Source organism: Lepidochelys olivacea, assembly GCF_965140295.1.
Source record: "Lepidochelys olivacea isolate rLepOli2 genome assembly, chromosome: 1".
NCBI lineage: Eukaryota > Metazoa > Chordata > Testudines > Cheloniidae > Lepidochelys > Lepidochelys olivacea.
The window spans coordinates 59,215,400-59,236,571 of record NC_140411.1 but is presented as its reverse complement, the minus strand read 5'-3'; the positions used below and the strand labels follow the sequence as shown (position 1 = coordinate 59,236,571).

General features: G+C 40.1%; 1 protein-coding gene across 5 annotated transcripts in view; it reads left to right on the top strand.

The window, feature by feature from the left end:
• Positions 1-21,172, top strand: part of FNDC3A (fibronectin type III domain containing 3A) — a 204,597-nt gene that overhangs the window by 148,003 nt on the left and 35,422 nt on the right. For all 5 annotated transcript variants that reach the window (XM_084620294.1, XM_084620293.1, XM_084620292.1 and 2 more), the window contains 7 exons: positions 6,227-6,285; positions 10,198-10,355; positions 11,659-11,718; positions 13,246-13,384; positions 15,609-15,662; positions 16,488-16,612; positions 19,460-19,634. In XM_084620294.1, coding sequence (XP_084476420.1) covers positions 6,227-6,285; positions 10,198-10,355; positions 11,659-11,718; positions 13,246-13,384; positions 15,609-15,662; positions 16,488-16,612; positions 19,460-19,634 — 770 coding nt within the window. The remainder of the gene's footprint in view (positions 1-6,226; positions 6,286-10,197; positions 10,356-11,658; positions 11,719-13,245; positions 13,385-15,608; positions 15,663-16,487; positions 16,613-19,459; positions 19,635-21,172) is intronic.

Here is a 21,172-nt window from a genome sequence, read left to right as displayed (position 1 = left end):
TTGCTGTGTCAGTTTGGGACCGGTTACTTCTTAATTGGTGTATCTTTTGATGTTAACATTCCAGTACTACTCCGAGAGGGTCATCCTGTCCTGGTTTCAATTTAATCAATTGTCCTGTCTTTAGGGGTGCCAGCCTTCACCTCAGGGTCATCAGTCTGCCCTTCCTTAATTATGGATGTGCATTGATAGTTCTTTGGTGTAGTTAAGTCTCTTCACTCCATGTTCCTTGACCATCTGGCTATAAAAATGGCCTTCACACCTTATCTTTTCCTGATGTATGCATTCCTCATTCACACAAACAGTCTTTTACAGAGATCTTTGAGAATACAAACAGTGTCACTTTATATTGAGCAAAAGACATCGTAAATTAAGCCTTCCTAAATCTTATAATCAAAACAATTCACACTGGGGCCCAGGCCTTCAACTTCCTCTAATCTCCTTAACATAGACACAATACAAGATCCTGTCTCTTACTTACTAGACCTTAAAACAAAGAAATGTATATTTAACTAGAGTGCCTAATTTGTAATACATATAGGAAACCATAGTAGACATTCTAACTTATCCTAAAACAAAAGGGTGACCACAATCAGTCATAAGGATTGTTCTGGTCTGTCCCTGCCTTAACATCAGTACAGACACTGCCAGTCTGTCAGATGCGTTTCTACCAGTGTCCCAGAGGATCATTCCTTTCTGCTATTCAAAAAGGGTGGTTGGCAGGATGATCAAATCATACATTAATTCTTATAGTACAAATATAAAATCCTGCTCCTACAGTTCAGCGGGAGCACTAGTTGCCAATGCCTTTCCCAGACACATCCCCCTCAGCTGCGCTCAGCCCAGCTCCCTCCGTGACAAATTGAGGGGGGGGGGGCGCGCAGGCACATGGCACCACATGACCCACCTCTCCCTCCCAATGCATTGTCTCTGGACCCTGCTCCATGATGTTTACATACCAGTTACTAAGCAGGTGGAATGTCCTATCTTTGTTCTGTGGGCTTTTGTTTTTAGATTTAATTTGTAAATTCTTTCCACACCAAATCATTGCAGAAAGACCTTTATAGAAAAAATAAGTTCTAAGAAGGGCTCAGAATGTGCAAATAAGGATGGAGAAGAGATCCTGGAATATGAGCACCATGGCAGAAGTCATGAAGTTAAGAGTGGTAAAGGAATCAAAAGGGACATTCATGAAGTGCATGCACCTGATGAGAAAGGATTAGGAGATGAAGAAATATAGGGTGTCCAAGCTTTGAGCATGGGAATAGGAAGCATGAATATGATGTCTGCTAACACTGATGGCTAGAAGACACCAGATTCTTCATTGTTAAAGCAATTTATTAGGTGGGACACTTAGTGTGAATTGTTGAAGTTTGTTCCTTTACTGTATGGGAGGAGGGAGTCCGTACATGTGATGTTATAGGCTCAGCTGTTCAAACACAGAGCACCATCTATACACAGAAGTCCTATCCTTGATGCTTGCTAAAGCTCTGAAGTAGAGTGAGTTAATTTCCTATTTCTGCTCTTGCTCTGGAAAAGGTGTGGGACTAGGCTGTCCACAAAAGTTTTGCATAGCAGCAGGAGTAAATTGGAACCAACAGGTCATCTCAGAAGCGAGGAATGAATATCGCTAAGTCAGGGGAGGCCTTCAGAAAGTCTGCATCCCTGCTGCTTTACATTTCCTCCACAACCGCTAACCATTCATCAAAATCCTTCTAGAACACTCCGACGCCAGCATCAAATGCCTGGACATCACAATCAGCTTCAACAATGGAACCCTACAAACACCTATATAAAAAATCCCTGCAGATCACCACACTTACTTCTACAGATCCAGCAACCACCCCAGACATATCAAAAAATCTATTACCTGCACCGAGGCACAGTATTTGCTCTAAAGAGAAAGTCCAGGATACACATCTAAACACTTAAAACTGCCATCACTAAACATGGACAATCTACTAGAGAAATAGATGACATCATGGAATGGGCCAATCAAATATGCTAGAAGAACCTGCTTCAGTATAGGGGAAAAACAACCATTGATCACACAACCCTACTTGTCACCTACCACCCCACACTAATACCTCTAAGGGGTATCAAACAGATACAACCCATACTTGATAGGGACCACATCCTGAATGAAATCTTTCCCAAGCCCCCGCTTCTGGCCTTCAAACAACCGTCACCTGTTAGCCGACGGCCAAGGATGTTTGGTGAGATGCCAGCTATGCCCGTTTATACCATCCGTGACTTTAACCGCTAGGACGCACTGTCCCTTCGCGGCGGGCAGCCCGGGCTAGGCTGACGGATGCCCCAAGGTCCTAACCACCCGTGACTTTAACTGCTAGAGCTCAGAGCTCCTTCGCAGCGGGCAGCCAGGATGGACTGACAGGTGCCCCAAGAGTTTGCCCCGTGGAGGCGGCACAACTCAACGCTAGGCTCTTAGTACTCTCACCTAATGGCCAGGCTTTAGAGCCAAAACGGCTGAGGTTCTTTAATTGTGTTGGCTGCTTTACAGTAAACCAGAGAAAACAAGTCAGGCTTATGCATAAATGGTTACCAAAATTTATTAAGCTAGATTCTAATCATGTGGTTACAAAATTGCTAGTGCCTACTTATTTAAATGTAGAGATGTTACACACACAAACAAGTTACAAAACTGAAGCCACAATCCCAAAGAAAGAAAACAAAAGTATAGAGCTCTATTTCAAAATATGTGTACACTAAAGATAGGAGATCAGGTGTGGGTGCTTCTTACCCTCCTTGCATCTCTCGATTCCAGCGGTGCCAAGCCAGGATCGGTCACTCAATTCCGCGGAAAGACGAATAAGGGACAAGGCGTAGGGACCCTCTTAGCTGCAGAAGCCTTGGGAGGCTGTCACTTATCTGACCAGCAGATAGATAGTGAAAAGCACTCAAAAATCATGGTGCTGTAGGTCCCCTACTTATACCTCTGTACTCCTTTATTCTCTTTCTCCTTTCTTATGCCAAATTGAGGCTGGTCTGTCTGGGTGACGCCAGCTTTCGCAAGAGTAGTTTACACTTGCAAAGGAGCGAAACAATAAGTTTCGACTACTGGACATTTCTTTTATCAGGGTAAATATTTTCCCACCGAGGATGTTGGTGTGTGTGCATCACGCTATTTAGTAGGGGCTAAGAGCCATGTCTGTCACAGGGCCTCTGCCTGCTGTGAGCTTAATCGTTGTATCTGTTCCCAGAGGCACATTGTAGCAGCACACCTGTGCTTTCACAGCTTCAAAGGCTGTGCTGGAATATATGTTAAGTGCCCTGTTCCGGCTTCCTCCTGTGTTTCCAGCAATGCTGGTCTGGGGGGGGGGGGGGCTGGCTGTCTGGCTACAACCCCCCAACCTCATCATCAGAAGCAAGCTCCCCATAAACCAGGACACACCAACTCAAAGCAGCACCATACCATGCCAGAACAGATGCAAAACCTGCAGACATATCACCACTGCTACAATGATCAATACCCACACAGCACACCTTTCAAGATCCGTGGGGTCTGTGCATGCCTGTCACAACATGTTAGAGAGACAAGGTGAGTGTGGTAATATCTTTTATTGGACTAACTTCTGTTGGTGAGCGAGACAAGCTTTTCAGAAGTTGGTCCAAGAAAACATATTACTTCACCCACCTTGTCTCTCTAATGTCCTGGGACTGACACAGCTACAACTACAATGCATTTCACATGTGATATATCTCATCCAATGTATCAAATGCCCCAACAACAACTATGAGGGTGAAACCAGACAATCACTGCTCTTTCAAATGAACTCACACAGAAAAATTATAAAAGGCAAAAACACCCTGTCACCATAAGCAAACACTTTGGACAAAATTTTCACTGCACATCTGATCACTCAGTCCTCTTCCTCAAAGAAAACCTGCACAACGCCTTCAAAAGACAAGCCTGGGAACTTAAATTCATACCTCTGCTGGACCCTAAAAACTGTGGGTTTAACAGAGACTCTGGTTTTATGGCTCATTACAATGTTGCACCCATATCTAGTTAGGATGTCCTCAGTATTTGCTAGTGCAGCACTGAGCCAGTGAAGAAGGAAAGCGGTCATGCTGCTGCACAGAAGAGGGCATCCCCTCATCATCACTTGTCAGGGGCCAGACCAGTTGCTAACCTGCTCCTTGACTAACTTTGCTGCCAGGCAGCCAATGAGCCTAGCTACACTGCCTTGGAACTGACAGAGTGGCCACAGCACCTGACTGGCTGATGGTTTAGCAGCCATCTTTTAAGCTTAGCACCCACAACAGATCAGAAGCTGCTCAACACATACCACGCTGACAGCTGCGCTTGCCCTGCTCCTGTTTCCAGTCCTTGCTCCAGCCATTCATTCCAGTCCCTGCTCCTGTCTGGTTCCCATCCTGCTCAGCCTTGTTTTCGAACCTGCTCCTGATCTACTGAACCTGCTCCTGATCCCCTGTCGAACCAGTCCCTGTTCTGCTCCAGCCTTCAGCTTCAGGCCTCAGCTCAGCCTCTGGCTTACGATTCTGGTTTACCCTCTGGCTCTGGCATTCTGCTTCTGTCCCTCTAGTAGTTACCCTCGGCTAGTTCCTGAACTCTGTCCCTCCCCCAAACCAGCTCTAATCAGTAGGCTGAACTGTTGTCTTAACCTCTAGGGCTGACAACCCACGGCTTGGCTGGCTACATCACTTCTGTGTTCTCCCTACTGGAAGTTGTTGCTGGGGTTGTTCTGTGGCTGGGGTTGTTGCTGGGGTTGTTATGTGGCTACATGACTGTTGCTCGATTGCCTATGTTCACTGTGTATGAATAGTATTGTCCTTTATGTACACTATGTTGCAGCTTTTTAGTAAACTTAAAAACAAAATAGCATATCAGTAAGGATAGACTTCTTAGCTATCATTATTCTATGTGGAATACTAAGAAAAATGAAATTCTCACCCTTTCACTGAGAGATGTCGAGCAGTTTTATTTGGAAGGTTACAAAATAAATCAGTGCATTTTACAGTACAGTTATAAATCTTAAATGTGTGCTGTATATTTAAAGTAGCCAAACATTTTAGAGTAAGAAAACAGAGACTGTTCACATTTTGGCTTGATTTTACCTTTGTTGTTTTAATTTGCACATAATCTCATTTCATCATACACACTTTTAATAGACATCATACCTCTGTGGTACATGTATATAAAATAAATGTTTCTCTTTGAGGCGGCATCCAAAATTTTATTGTCTAACAATTGAGAATCTTAACAGTAAAGGTATTTCTGTGTAATCACTTATAAACTGTAATTGCTGTTTTTCTCTTAACAGCATTGCAGCTCTGTGTACCAAAATTTTTTCTTTCTACTTTCATCTTCCCATCTTTCCTTCTCTTTTCGGTTTTAGTGTTCACAGTTGCACTCGTTTGTGATTGATTCAAATGCAATTATTATAAAGTTCAGTGTTACTCTGTTATGACTAAAAATCGTAAATAAATAAATACACACACACAGCAGGCCTTCTTTGCAAGTCTGCTTTATTTCAGTGGATTTTATGTCAAATTTAAAGTTGATTTAAAAAGAGAAAACACTTTATAATGTCACGTAGAATTGCAGTAACAAAGGCATAACAGGTCACAGATATTTTTTAATCAACTTTAACCAGAAAAATCTTATTAACATAAAACAGTGAATTGACTTGATCTCACTTTCTGGTGGGAGATTTAGCAAGTGGGGGGAGTGGGTCACTTGAAATTTGCTCATTTTTTAAAAAAAGAAATGAGGGAAAAATACCCTACAACTCCCATCTAACCAATAGTCTACCTAAGCCAGGTTAGATCCGTTCACTTGCTAATTTTATCATTTTATTATCTCAGTAGTACATGTGAGAAAACGTATGAAGCATCTTAAATAAATGTTCAGTTAGTGTAAACACTTTTTTTAAAAATGTATTAATAAAAAAATAGGGTAGGTAACTGAGATATCTAAGATATCTCCTAAGCCCTCCAAAGCAGTGAGTTATTTAAATTCAAATAAATATATTTTTAGGAGATGGTCATGCCTCTGTAATCTATTAAGTGTGTACAGCCCCCTTGTTTAGGTACTCTTATTTCAGTTTTAGGGTAGCTTAAGTTAATAAGGAAGTTCCACTTGCACACATCTAAATGTGTGTGTATTGTCTGGATTTAAGAAGATGCTTTATTGTAAAAATGTTAAACAGTTATTCATGGACTTTTGTTTGTTTTGTTTTTTAAGAAAAGGATGAAGAAACAAAAGCACTCGAAGCACTTATTTCTAGTATTACCAAGCCAGTGGTAAGTAAATGCAACTTTCCACAGAATCAGAATTGAGGTATTCATGTTTTACCCTGTAGTGACACTTGGTTTTCTATTGCCCAGGTGTGGACGACCTTTAGATAGCAACGATAATGAAAAATCACCAGACTGAGGGATCTTTGATCACTGAAGTTCAAATTACTTAAAGTGGCCATTTCATAAATTTTAGAGAAACTAACTTTTTAAGACTTATTAAGCTGAATTCTTTTCTTGCTCGCCCTGATACAGTCCCAGTGTAATTAAGAAAAGAATTTCGCCCACTGTATACTTGTCAAGGTTAAAATAATTCAGACACACACATATAGAATCCCATTATTTTGTTGTTTCTGTTCTGTGTATGTGGCATTAATGCAGCTGGCATAATAACTGTACTGGTAAAACTCTCTCTTATAATAGGCAGTTTATCATTAAAGAAAGCAGGGAAATGTTTGTTAACATTCAAAATTAGTTTCAGAAGTAAAAATTTTCAGTAACTTTTCAAATAATTATTCAATATATTACAAGCAGAAATTTGCTAATTCAGTATTTATGTAGGTGTATGTGGATCGCTGAGAGAAATAGTCTTCGTAGCTTGAAGTGCTATCAGTATGCTGGTTGAGCTGCAGCTTTACTATATCTTCTTTTAATTGAAGTTGAATGGCATGATGTCCATTTTCTCAATTCCTGGGTGAAAATAGGGCCTTGGACGGAGAAAATCGACTAATTGAAAAAAGTGAGACTCACCCTGAATAACGTACTGTCAAATGCACAAAGTAAACAAATGGGGAAAATATTTTTTTTTAGTCTGTAACTGTATGTTCACCTCCAGACCTGTATTTGCTGAGTTCCATAAGGATCAGTTCTCTCTCAGTTCCTATTCAACATCAATGTGAAGCCATTAGCAGAACTACTGAGACCTAATGAGCTCATATGCCAACAATATGCAGATAAGAGATCTTTGTATCCTTCAAAACGTATGGCAAAACTACTTCCATCATCCTAGCCCAATGCTTGACGAAGATCAGCTCAAACATGAAGAAAAGCTGTGTTAAGTTAAACCTGTTTGACACAGAGATGCTGCTGGTTGGCAGAGTGTAATGGTCCTCACTCAAGGATTGGTCAGGAAGCAAGGCCTAGTAGTCAGGGACATGACCCATGAACAGCAGGGGCGTTGTTGTTAGGGGAGCCCAGACCCTCCCACTCCACCAGGCTCCGACCGAGAGTCCTTTGGGGCTACCAGTGGTCTGGCAACTGAGGCTGCTTAAGGCTGCACTCCCTGGGCCACTTCCTATCTCCCCCACCCAGGCCAGCTCAGTCCAAGACTTTCCCCTGCTGGGATAGTCCAAACTAGGGATGTAAATAATGTGTAAAAACAGTAACCGTGTAACCGATTAAAATTCTATCGGTTACATGGTTAAACATTTACCCAGGGAACTAGGGTTGCAGGGGGTGCTGCAGGACCCCCACGTTTTACGTGGGGCTCTGCTGCCTCCCCACGCCCAGGAATCCCCGTGCTGCCCCCGCGCCCAGGGCTCTGCTGCTGCCCATGCCCAGCATCCGGGGTCCCGGCCCCACACCTGGGGTACCGGCTGCCAGCCCTGCTCCTGCGGTATCCCTGCTGCCGCTGCATCCGTGGCTCTGCTGCTGCCCCGTGCCTGGCATCTCAGCTGCTGCCATGCCTGGGGCTCGGTTGCCACCCAGCACGCCCACGCTCTGCACCCAGAGTCTCGCTGCCAGAAGGCTTTTCCCCTAGCAGCACCCATCAGGTCAGCTGTGGGGCCCCATGAGTCGCACCTTCATGGATCCACATATAGGGCCCCGCCAACCTGCCGCCTCTCCAGTTCTTTGTTGCCGGATCACTCAGACAGAGGGGAAGGTGGGTGGGTTTGGAATGGATATGAGCAACACATCTGGGAGAACAACAGTTACGAGAAGGTAGGTAACCGTTTTTTGTTCTTTGAGTGCTTGCTCATATCAATTCCAATTAGGTGACTCCCAAGCCTCACCTAGAAGGTGGGGTCAGAGTTCATGAAATCGCTGACTGAAGCGCTTCTCTGCCGAACACTGGATCGTCCCTGGTGTGCTGGGTGATAGCATAATGGGAAGCGAAGGTGTGTACCGAGGACCACATTGCCCCCCTGCATATTTCCTGGGTCAGGATCTGGGCCAGGAAGGCTGCCGTGGACGCCTGAGCTCTGGTGGAGTGTGCCGTCAGAGCAGGGGCAGGGACCTTTGCCAGGTTGTAACATTCACAGATACAGGATGTCATCCACGATGGTATCCTTTGTGTGGACACCGGGAGGCCCTTCATCCTGTCCACCACCACAGTAAACAGCAGGTTCGACTTGCGGAACAGCTTAGTTTGTTCAATATAAAAGGCCAGTGCACGCCATATGTCCAGGGAGTGGAGCCGCTGCCCACAGGGATGCCAGGCAGCAGCAGAGCCTCAGGGTGGGGCCGGAAGCTGAGACCCTGGGCACGGAGCACAGACTCGGCAGCAAGGCTACACCCAACCCTGACATAGCACAAAGGCTGGGCCTGCCCCAGAAACACCCCAGGGACCTGTTCATCTTCACTGTGTGCCCAATGCAAGGGACAGAGTCTCGCACGCACATACAGCCCTGTCCCCCCAAGGTGGTGATTTAAGTCTCCCCCAAACTGACATGCCTGCTTGGGACCGCTGCCCGGGACAGCAAGCAAGGAGGGGTGCAGGTCCCCTTTTGCAGCTTCCCTTCACCTCACCATCAGAATCACAGATTCTATGGGGAAAAGTATAATTCTGCAGGAAACATTCTGCACAAATTCTGCATTGCGCAGTGTTGCAGAATTCCCTTATGAGTACATAGTACAAATACAGTAGCATGCCTCTTGCACAACAAGGATTACCATGAGCTCATCAGAGATGTCTTTTACTTGCTACTCTGGTTCCCCCTAGAATGTCACATCAAATTCAAACTCTTGGTCTCTATCTCGGAGGCTTTTAATGGTCTGGGACTGGGATACCTGAAAGACCACCTAGAGCTCTGGGACAAGAACTGGATTGCAGTCAACAACTCTGTTCCTGTGGCACAACATAGCTGTGTACTGCAAGGGTGAAGCTTGTTTATATAGAAGACCGAACTTTCTCAGAGGACTGATCCAAGGTTGCAGAAGAAATTCCTGTAGGATCAAAGAACAACTGCAAACCTCACCACTTTCCATTCTAAAGTTCAAATGCACTTTAAACTTAACCTTAATTAATAATAACACAGCCGTACATATGTTTAAAAAATAAAATGAAAATAAATCCATGCACAAATTTCCCCTTAGGGAGAGGAAGGAAGAAAGAGCACCACACTCGATAAATGTTAGTCATGTCACTTAATGTGCTTTTGGAAGGCACTCAGGTACTATGGTGATAGACATAATATAAGATCTTGAATATAATAGAAGCTTTTTCAGTTTTAGTAATCTTAAATGTTACATGTAACAACAGGTAATAAATGTTCAGACAGAGGTGTGACTTTTTTATTGTTGATGGTGTCTCTTTAACTTCATGTTTTGAAAAGTGTAATAAAAAACTTTAGAGCCTTGTTAAATAAATAAAAAATTATTCCCAGAATTTATATACAAGAATGACAAACAAATATACTGTTCACTTGTATTTTGCCACTAGATGGCTCTCGTTACTTATTTATGTTCTTTGGTTGCAAACAGCTTTGTGTCTGAATATGGAAGCGATCATGCCATTTCCTGTATTTCCAAATACATAGTTTGGTCCCACTTGTAGCCTAACCAGCGAGTTATTGTAATTGAACAAATATTCTGAAAAAGTCCCATTTTCTGTTCTGTTTTATTCATACTATTTAGTTATCGGTATTTGCACACAATTGAAGTTATATAACAGAGTTCTTAAATGTTATGTTTCTGCAGATATCAGACATTCAGGCACGGACAGTAGTACTTGCATGGTCCCCTCCATCCAGTGCCATCAATGGGGACACTGACAAGAATAATGTGCCAGAGGTGTATGTTTATGAAGTTCTCATTTCAAACACCGGAAAAGATGGAAAATACAAAACTGTATATACGTAGGTATTTGTTATCTTGATTAGATTATTGATGCCTTGAACTTTGTACATAAAAGCCTATTTTAAAAACTGCCTTTTATCTACAGAGTGAGATAATGAGACGTCTCACACAACTTCACTTTTGAGGCAAATTGTTTTAATCAGTAAGATGAAACTGCTTTATTTCCCAAATCTTTACCAATAATTTACTATGTAAAGGCTTGACCCTTTAAGGAACAGAATGCCTTCATCTTCCACTGACTGTCCTTCAGTTGACTACAGTGGAAGTTGAGGTTTCTGAAATGATACAGGATCAGATCTATATCTTTTTTATTTACTTACTTCAATTACTTACCACCAAAACAAAGCTACCTTTCCAAGGTTCTGGAACCCCATGACAGTCGTTTATTAAGTTTTATTACTTCCAGAACACAATACCCTGGCAACATCAGAATGTAAGCAAAACTTAAGTCTCACCAGCAGAATCCTAGACCCTTGCCACTCTTTCCCTAAAAAAAAGGGAGAAGAGATGAGCCTTCACAACATAATCTGAAAGCTAGCCAAACCAGGCTAATGGACACCTTCCTGAGGGCTGCACTTCTTGCTTGCCTCTTGCAAGTAGGAATATGCAGAGGATAAAGAATAAAAAAATTATTTACCATAGTAATTGTGGTTATTCAAGTGTGTTGCCTGTGAGTATGCATACTACCTGCTACCGTCCCCTCTTCCTCCAAGTTCTGTGCTCATAGGACTTTTCGGTTTAATGGAAGGAATGTGGCTAGGGCTACACAGCCCTTTTAAAGCCTCAGTTCTGAATGTACGGTGGTGTGAGAACTAGTTATATAAATTGAAATAATTGGCACTCCATAATAAGAACTACTCTAGGTGTGGTGGTGTTCCCATCTCTGGTGTTCCCACAAATGTGAATATGCAGCAGCAGCTCTCTTGAAGAATCAGTTACTGTTTTGAGTAATGATTTTATTTACGTCAGAGAGGTGTGAAAATCAGTGTTTATAACTGGTTTGTGTATTAGTATTTTACGGTATTATTTTCATATAGTGTCCACCTAGGGATGGGACTCAAATGATATCTCACACACTGGGTGACCGAGAAAAGTGGAGGACAATCTTTTTTATATAAAAGAACTGGAACCCAAAAAATAGAGACACCTTTAATAAAGCACCACTATATATATTAGAACAACAAAGCCCTGGGCAATAGTGGGGAGCAACCGGCACTGCAAGGTGGATTGATTAGATTATTTCCATCTTTAATTTCTATTATTCTGAGACAATATTTTAAACAAAATTGTACTTCTTTCCAGTGGAGAAAAAACTAGTGTTACCATAAATGATCTCAGGCCAGCAACTGATTACCATGCAAGGTAAGTCCCCTTCTTTTTGTCTGTTAAATGCAATGGAAATTTTTAAAGTAACTTTCCAAATTTGAAACTATTCATTATAATTAGAATGTATAACAATATGAATACAGTAACTAACTTTGATATCTCCAGTATTTCCCACCAGACATGCTGCTCTTCCCCTGATGATCACTGTAGTTTATGAACTAGCCACAGCTGAAATGTTGATACTCTCAAATGAAGAGTAGTGAACTCTTTCTCCCTGAGGTCCAAGACTGGCAGACTCTAGAAGCCAGTTGTGGCTCCCACTACACCATGCTCCCTCCTTCTCACTTAATGCTACCAGAACACCCCTGACACTCTCCCATCCTTCCTCTTGTGGCAGGGTTGGCACAGGAGGTGATGGAGCCATTTCTGCCAGGCTTCCACCAATGGAAAGCTCACCTACAAAAAGAGAATTCTCCACTAGCTATCTCTGGACATTTTAAGGCCACTTTGTGCAATTTACACAGTGTGGTAGTAGACAAGAGAATCTGATCGATTATGCACTGTTGTGAGGGTCCCTAGTTCACTATAATTCTGCAGCTCCAGCAAGAACTGCTGCACAATTCATGGCCCATGGAAGAAATGGCAGATGGTGGGGAGAAGATGCCATGCTTGGTTCCTTTTCCTCTCTCTCTATCTCTCTCTCTTGTTTCTAATTTAGATGCTAGTTAATGAGACTTCAGACTAACAAAAGAAGGTGGAGAATACACATTTAACTGGATAAATATGTATTTAAGTGCCTAACATTAGGTATCCAGGCATGAACATTTTGGCCTAAGTATGAAACATGAAGTCCTTAAACCACAATGGTTTTTAGGTTTTTCTCTAATTAATGCAGGTAGGTGGTCAATAATGAAGGCCAAACTTGAAGTTATGATGATATGTTTTTCTTTCTGGTGTTGCACAAATTGTGAAAATTGTTGGAAGTTCCTTATTCATTCATGTATCTGATATTCTGAGCATCAATACATCTCATAATGTCGCCTTTTAAAATAATTGGCTTTTAGTGTTTTTGTAGTTTACTGCATATTTATGGAATGTGCATAATATTAGTCTGCTAGTATCTAAAAACAAAACATGGAGGTTGACTGATAAATTTCAGTGTTTTCGTACACTTTTACCTTTGGATAATTTTATTATTTTTGTATACATTGGTCACCATTAAAAGTCTACCTTTACCTGTGGTTATCACATAGTGGTATCCAGTATACTGCAAGAGGGTAACTCTGGTTTCTCATATATAACTATAGGGACGGTAATTGTTGACTGATGGGAGCCACTGTGTATGTATATCCAAAGCAGCATATTGCAATTCTCCTTTGCATAAATTGTATTGAGCAGGAATTTTCCACCTTTTTTTATTGTTTACTTTTAACTATAACATTTGGAAGAGATGGGAATATGCTGTTTTTGAACGTTGTAAACTCAAAATATTATTCCTGTTCTACAGAAATTGTGTATTTACATTCTGAAACAGAATGTTAATGATCTCTTTTACTACTCTAGAGTCCAAGCAGAATGCAACTGCATAAAGGGAAGCCCTTCAGAAGCTGAGAGTTTTACAACAATGAGCTGTGAACCTGATACTCCAAATCCTCCAAGGATAACTAACCGGACCAAAAATTCTCTTACTCTACAATGGAAGGTAAGACTTGTTTTAAATGACCCCAGGATGAGATTTAATACCTGCTTTAAGTGCAAATCTCAGTATAACCTTAAGTGTGGAATTACAGTATTCAGGAGTAATGCAGTATTGAATCAACCCTAAAGGATGTTTTCAAACTTTATTACTGCGTTCATTTTTTATGTGTTTTTTTTCTGTCTGTTTCACAGTGACCATCAGCAACTATTTACATTGTAAAATATTTGTTATCGAATAAATGCTTCAGTATCTAAGCTTTTGTGTTTAAAAAATAAATTTGTAAATTTTAGTGTTGTTAAGAGAATCCTAAAAACATGAACCCAAGTATAAACTAAGTGTTATCTTTGTGAGACTGCAGACATTCCGAACCAATAGCCTAAAGAAACATAAACTGCTCTGTTAATCTCAGTTGAACTGTTCACACTCTGAAACTTAAAAATGGGCAATTTAAGTGTCAACATAGGTAACTAAATCACCACTGATCATTTTAGTGGTAACATCCAGCTAAAGTAAAAAGTGGAGTTGAGGACAAATAGATATGTCACATAAAGTTTCAGCTTTTAAAATTTAAATAAGAACTTGTCTCATCATTTGCAGAGTATTTCAAAATCTAAAACAGGGACTGCTTTTAAAATGACTTATTTATGTGCAGTATTTTTGTTTGTTAAAATTTAGTCATAACCATTTCTGTTTGCATTTCAGTGTCTGTACAGTATATTTTTGTCAAATTAATTTGTTACAACATGTATTTTACAAAGACTATTGTGCATTTAACTGAGTTTATGTTGATTCTCTGTTTTCAGCAGAAAATGGGTTGTATAACTAATTTTTGTAGGCAGTAAATCACTTATGGAAAAGAGTTCCTATCCTATGGACTTTCGTAGGTCTGGAGGAGTATTTTGGCCATTTTTCAGAATTCAAAGATAAATGCACAAAAATCAGAAAAAGAACAAGTTAAGACTGTCATAATCGGTAGGGGTTTTTTTTAATGTAGTAAAGAAAATGTAATAGGCAAGATCATCAGCCATCACACTAAGAAAATCTCTGTGGCTGTAGTTTGGCTCTTGCTGGAATTATTTTATTAATACGTAGTATTGCCACATCACCAATTCAACCATAAATTCCTTTATTAAATCTAACGGCCAAATGGTATTTGTACTGTTGCTCTGAACATGTCTAAAATGCCTACATAATAAGCAATTACCACATCCACACAGTAACAAACATTCATAAGCATTTGATGAGAATATTCACAAAAGGATCAGTCCCAGGAATAATGACAGGTTTCAGAGTAGCAGCCATGTTAGTCTGTATCTGCAAAAAGAAAAGGAGGACTTGTGGCACCTTAGAGACTAACAAATTTATTTGAGCATAAGCTTTCGTGAGCTACAGCTCACTTCATCGGATGCACTCACGAAAGCTTATGCTCAAATAAATTTGTTAGTCTCTCAGGTGCCACAAGTCCTCCTTTTCTTTTTCCCAGCAATAATGCTCTCATCCTGATTTACTTCAGCATCATTAGGTAGGATCTGATAAATACTCCTAGGAAGCCTGATTCTTTTATACAATGTAAGAAACTAGTGATGTCATGTTGACTATTATCTTAAAAAACAGTTTTTTGGCTAGTTTGGGATTGACCCTTTTCTTAACCCTGTAGACAAGAGTTTATGGGTGGGCCTCTTTCTTCAAGATAACATTGCTGTATTTGGCATCACTATAAGTTAATCATATCACGAAACAACTTTTCTTTGTCTGTTATGACCAGTTCTGATAATTAGATGCTTCTCTTCTCTTATTAACCACATTTTGAGCTCAGCATTTTTACAGCTTACCTTGTAACTTGCCAGTTATATTTTTTTCCTCAAGACCTTCCCATAGCTGCTAAAAACCCATGGCTTAAACTACAAAATACATATATTTTCCTTCATTAAGATAAGCTAATGTAACCCTTTATATACCTATCTAACCCTACAGCTCCTCAGAAAATTGCTGTAGGGTGATATTTGACACTGTTGCCAGAATATTTTTCAGAGGTGTGTGTTGCCAAAAAAAGGAGAGTTGAGAGAAACCTCAAACAGCCAGCATCAGGGAACAGTTGGTCACCTCTGACCTTAACTTGATTGGAACAGGTGACCTACAAATGAATGTCTCTAGTCCATTACCATTTTCCTAAAGTGATCTTGTCCTCCTGCTATTGTGTCCTAATTTTATTCTTTTCTTGTTGCAGACATCTTGTGACAATGGTTCTAAAATCCACAATTATCTTTTAGAATGGGATGAGGTAAGCAGGTTTGCTATATGATTTTTATTAAAATGTATGGGCAGGGTGCAGGCAATAAACCATAAATCAGGGAATCTAGAGCCCAGCAGCATGGGGCTGAACACGAAGCCCCGCACAGGGGGCAGGGATACGCTGACAGCTGGAACTGTGTCAGCCACGGGGGGGGCTGACAGCTGGAGCCCCATTGGCCGCTGTCACAGGTGGAGGTCTGTTAAAGTCACAGAATCCATGACCTCCGTGATCAAATTGTTAATCTTAATTGTGACCTATATCTTTGAGGCAAGTGTTGGTAATATACAATTCATTCCTAGGGAGGTATATAAAAATACAACTATATTTCCTCAAATTTTGCTTGCTGAATAGAAAATGCCAGTATTATCAGGAGGCTCTTAAAACTTACGTTATTGGGTCACTGTTTAGGGTGGCTTTTTCCTTTCTGGTGGCTCAGTTCTTCCTCCCAAGATCTGTGAGCTGAGAGTTATTTTCGTGTGAAGATCTCTTTCTTTGTGTAAGGATGGCTCAGCTGTCTCCCAACCCATTCCCTAGACACTTAAGGGCTTATCAGGAAAGGAGTTAGGTGGACTGTGGGGCAGAACATGCACAGCCTCCTTCATCAGCCCTGTGGAGCGAAGGACTGTAAGAACAGCATTTTGAGTTCAGTATTCAGAAAAATGTGATATAACACTTACCTTCTTATGGCATCCTTGGCTTGTTTTGAGTTTAATTGGATGAACATTCTTCAAGATTTAGCAAACTGTTTTAATCAGTAGATGTGCTTGTTTAATGAACAGTGTAAATAATATGAGTTTTAATTATTCCTTTTAGGGAAAAGGAAATGGAGAGTTTTGTCAGTGTTACTATGGCCAACAGAAGCAGTACAGAATTACTAAACTATCACCAGCAATGGGGTACACCTTTAGACTGGCAGCCAAAAATGACATGGGCATGAGGTGAGTATTCCCATGTTATATACATAAACAATGCAATGTCTCTACGTCCACATTCATGTGTATGTAGGAACAATATATAACAGAATGCTGCTGTAATTAAATAACATTATATGCCCACCTGATATACGTGATAAGGCACAAGACATATCATTGAATGCTCTTAAACGTCTTAGAGCTTCTTACCACTACATACGATATATTGCTCCTGTTATTAAACCATTTTGATTTTAAAAGATTTAAAACAGAGAAGTCTTTATTTTGAAGCAATTTTAATAGGTAACATTACACCTAAACAGTTACGATAAAATCTTGAAGATTAAAATAAAAACAGGCAAAACACCTCTTAGTCCATCTGTGAATATCTGGACATATAGTTCACATTTCCTGTATTGTAAGCTAGTGGAGGGCATTACGCTGTATGGACATATATCCTTTTAAAACTAATCACTGTCTAAATATTTTTAAACACATGTTTTACAGACATAAAAATACACTACTGGCTTTATAGTTCTGTTTAAGTAATAAACAATGTTTAAGGAGAGCTCTTACAAGAGGAGGGGCCAAATTTTGCCCTAGGTATGATTGAGGATGTCTTTTATTAATATTGTTGGGAACTTTAGGCATTTGAGAGCAGAATTTCATCTAGATGATGTTACTGACCAAAGATAAATGTTCTGTTTTTATAAGTCCTATATATGTTTAAGTTATTAACCATTCTTAATTTCAGCTGCATATAAAACACAGCACAAAACCGTTTGCTAAATAGGAAAAGTACAAAAATGAAGCAGAGAGAAATAACTAAAAGAAAGTTTCTGAGCGAATTGTCTGGGGCCTGATCCATTGCCCACTGGAGTCAGTGGGACTCTTTCCATTGATTTCAGTGTGCTTTGGTTTGCGCCCACAGAGAGTAAAAATAATAAATGAAGAACATTTTTTTAAAATTAACACTTTATTTTGTTTTAACATACCCATTCGTTAGATCTACTCATTGGGTGACTGCTTAGGTATTTGGCATTAGTGGTGGGTAGACAGGTCTGTTATCTGCTCTTTTGTTGGGGCCGGAATGTAGCTGGCTGGGTAATCTGTGTGGAGCAGGAGTTGAGGTTGGGGGTCAAGCAAAGGGTCAAGAGTCACAGAGAGTCAAGCCAAGGATCGGAGCCAGAGTTGGAGACAAGAGGCAAGAATCAGTAGCAAGGCAGGAACCTGGAGTCCAGGCAGAGAAGCAGGAACCAGGAATCAAGCAAGAAGCCAGGGTCTGATGTAGCAGCCAGGTAGAGCACAGTTGTGTGGACAACTTCTTGTGCCTCTCTTTAGGTTTAAATAGGAAGCCCATACCAATCAGAGATCCTGGTGTTCCTCCAATCAAGACCCATGGAGGCCTCCCTGTTGTAGCTTTTGTTTTCATGGTTTCTCTGCTTGGTTGGTTAGTAGCAATATGCTGGGTGGGAGTAGGGAGTCGACTGTCAACGGGCAATCCTGTGGACCCCAGCCTCAAGATCTGCGGGGTCATGACGCCTTTCCATTCACTCCATGCATTTAGCATATCTAGATGTAGATTTGGGTTTGTTTGTTTGTTTTGAAGTAACTAACATAATTATCTACACATCTCAGTTCCTGGGACTTTCTTACTAGTGATTTAGTGCAAGTACAAAAATTAATACTGTCCCCAAAATTAGAAAAGTTCCATCTTGTTTTGTGTTCATTATATAGTAATTCTCAAGATCTGGTTTGCATGCTGCCTTTGTAGAAGCTTTTATGACATGTTGTCTTTTAGTTTTTAATTGTTAAAAAAAAACCTTAGTGAAATTATGGCCCATCTATTATACCAAAAGATCACAACTTTTTGTTTTGTAGTAGTCACATCATTATAATGTGTCTGAGAACATAAAAAACAAAAGTAAATAGACATGTGCAGGGAAATTGAATGGTATCATGATGGATTCCACTTTAAAAAGACCCAGATAGTCCAGGCAATGTAGAAGAAATCCAAGTTTTGAAATCAAAGTTGTTAGGTTGCTACCTCTGTTGCATAAGCCACACAGAGAACTATATTTTCTAGGCTTCCTAATATTCACTCTTGCATCCCTCCCTAATGATTCTATTTCCTAATGTCTCTTGTTCTTTCCTGTACCCTTTACTTGCCTTTTGTCTCCAAATAAGGCTACCCAAAGATATATCAGATAAGGCTGACAAATCAGGCTTTGCCAGATTAGTAGGTGGTCTACACTGTATTTTCATTTATTACAAAATACAAATTTTATATTGCCAATTCCACAGGAAACTTAGCTTTCAGAGAGACTTTACTGGTCCCATTTTTCTGGACTCCTGGAAAACTAATGCTTGATAAGTAGTAGGCTCACTTAGAAGTGTACAAATGTTTGCACAGGTAGCTGGTTAGGGAGCAAAATGAATTTGTTTGGTTTTTTTTATTAAATCTTGGACAAAGGAAAACAGTGCAGGCCAGAGATGGAAAGAACAAGCTTTGGCATTAGTTGGATAAAATACATAAATGTACAAGTGTTTTAGAGACTTAACTGCTGTGCAAATAATGACTGTTCAAAGTGGATTTTAAAAAACAAATTGTGTTCTTGGTCTGTTTTGTTAACAAATATGTATATTAATTCCAGGCCAAACATTCAAATATGGGCATGTATAACCTGTATTAACATGAGTTACACACACAGGCACAATTTGTTCGTACAGGATGGTCAACTGCATGTTCCAACATGCAATTACCAGTGATGTGCATGTCTGACAAATTGGCCTGAAACTGTTGTATAGCAGTTCCGTATTATTCTTGTTCCTACTTCATCCTATTCAGTTTACATACTGTTTGTTTCAAAACAGTGGTTTTAGTGAAGAAGTCCAGTATCATACCTCAGGCACTGCCCCGTCAATGCCAGCCAGTCCTATGCTGATTAAAGCTGGAGTTACCTGGTTATCCTTACAGTGGACTAAACCCTCAGGAACACCAACAGATGAAGGAATCTCTTATATTTTAGAGATGGAGGATGAGACCTCAGTAAGTGTGAAATAAATATTCTAAATAAGAGAAGAGACCATAAATGAATGTTTCAGCACACTTAATAGTATCTCAGTGTAATAACAACACTTGCCATTGACAGGATCTTCTGTTGGGGATGTGATGTTGTTCTAATGAGACTTATGGGTGCTTTTATTATATTTATAGTACATGCAGAGGGAGAAGGTAAATTTCATATAATAAAATCGAAATTGGGGAAATATCTGCAAAAAACATTCACTACAGAAATTAGTGTGCAGTTGTGATTTTTGTAGTCAGCAAGGTTTTTTAGTAATGGTTAGGTGATATCAGTAAATAAAATTGAAATGTTTAATAATGTCCTTCCATTTTAATGAAATTATATTCTAATGTTAAACATTCATGTATCTCTTGCCTTATGGACGCTGCAAATTAGGCTTTGGCCTTGGCAAGAATATACCTCATCCTCAATGCTGCAAAGGGATGAGTCTTGCTAACAAGTAAGAGGGCATTGTTGGAAGGATGTTCTCACTTTCTTTGTGTCCCTGCTTGTTAAAGGGATGTATTTGTAAGTAATGAGCAAGTAATTGGTGTCAGTTTTGAGTACATCCTTTCTGTGGAAAACCATGTCAGAGATGGTATGAAAGTGTCTTAGTTTGTGCAACTTATACAGGCTGTATCTTATTTATACCATGATGACTGCAACAGCTAATCATACAGTCTTGACCATGAGGCGATTGGTTATTTTCTTTTGGCATGCCTCTCAGCAGTGCTTTTCATGAACAAATTCAGCACATTTGATCACTGTCTTACACTTCAGCATCCCTTGCATTGGCTATAGATAAAAGTAGCAGATTAAGTTGACCCTTCTGGTTTTAAGTCCCTTAATGGTTGTTGTTCCTGGCTAAGGCCCAAGCCCTGGAAAGAGAACCACACAGGCACAGAGATCTTCCCATGCAGTTCTCTTTGTCTATGGTTGCAGTCTTCAGTTTTAGCCTCATCTATATGACTTCCATGATAATTGTTATACAAATCATGAACCTGATTTTCATTTACAGTAAGGCCATTCTGGCAGCGTAAAGTGGCCATAAAGGAAATTACATTAATGCTCACTACAAGGCCCCTTTACACAGCCAAAGCAGTGGTAAGGAACCTTACATAAAAGAATCTTGGGCTTGTGGTCTTTCAAGAGACTATTATATAAAAAAGTTATGGCATTTGCCACTCCCATCAGTCCCCTTCTGAATAAGACACCTCCATTAATTTTTACAAATTTGGCTCTATGCAGTAGAGTATAGGCTTTTAAATAATTTTAAACAATCATTTTAAAATTAAACCATTTTTATTGTAAATTAAGGTTATTTACTTGATTTTGCATAATTTCCAAGGAAAAACTGTTAATACTGAAACATCATTTGTCATGACTTTTCCTTCCTCTTAAATGAAAATTATGACTTGCTTTTACTGTGACAAAACCATTTTGTTTTCCTTTCTTTTGTTATGTCAAACAACCATCCTTATCAAGTATGCTTTTGCTGTTAAGCCCTGATCCTGTAAAG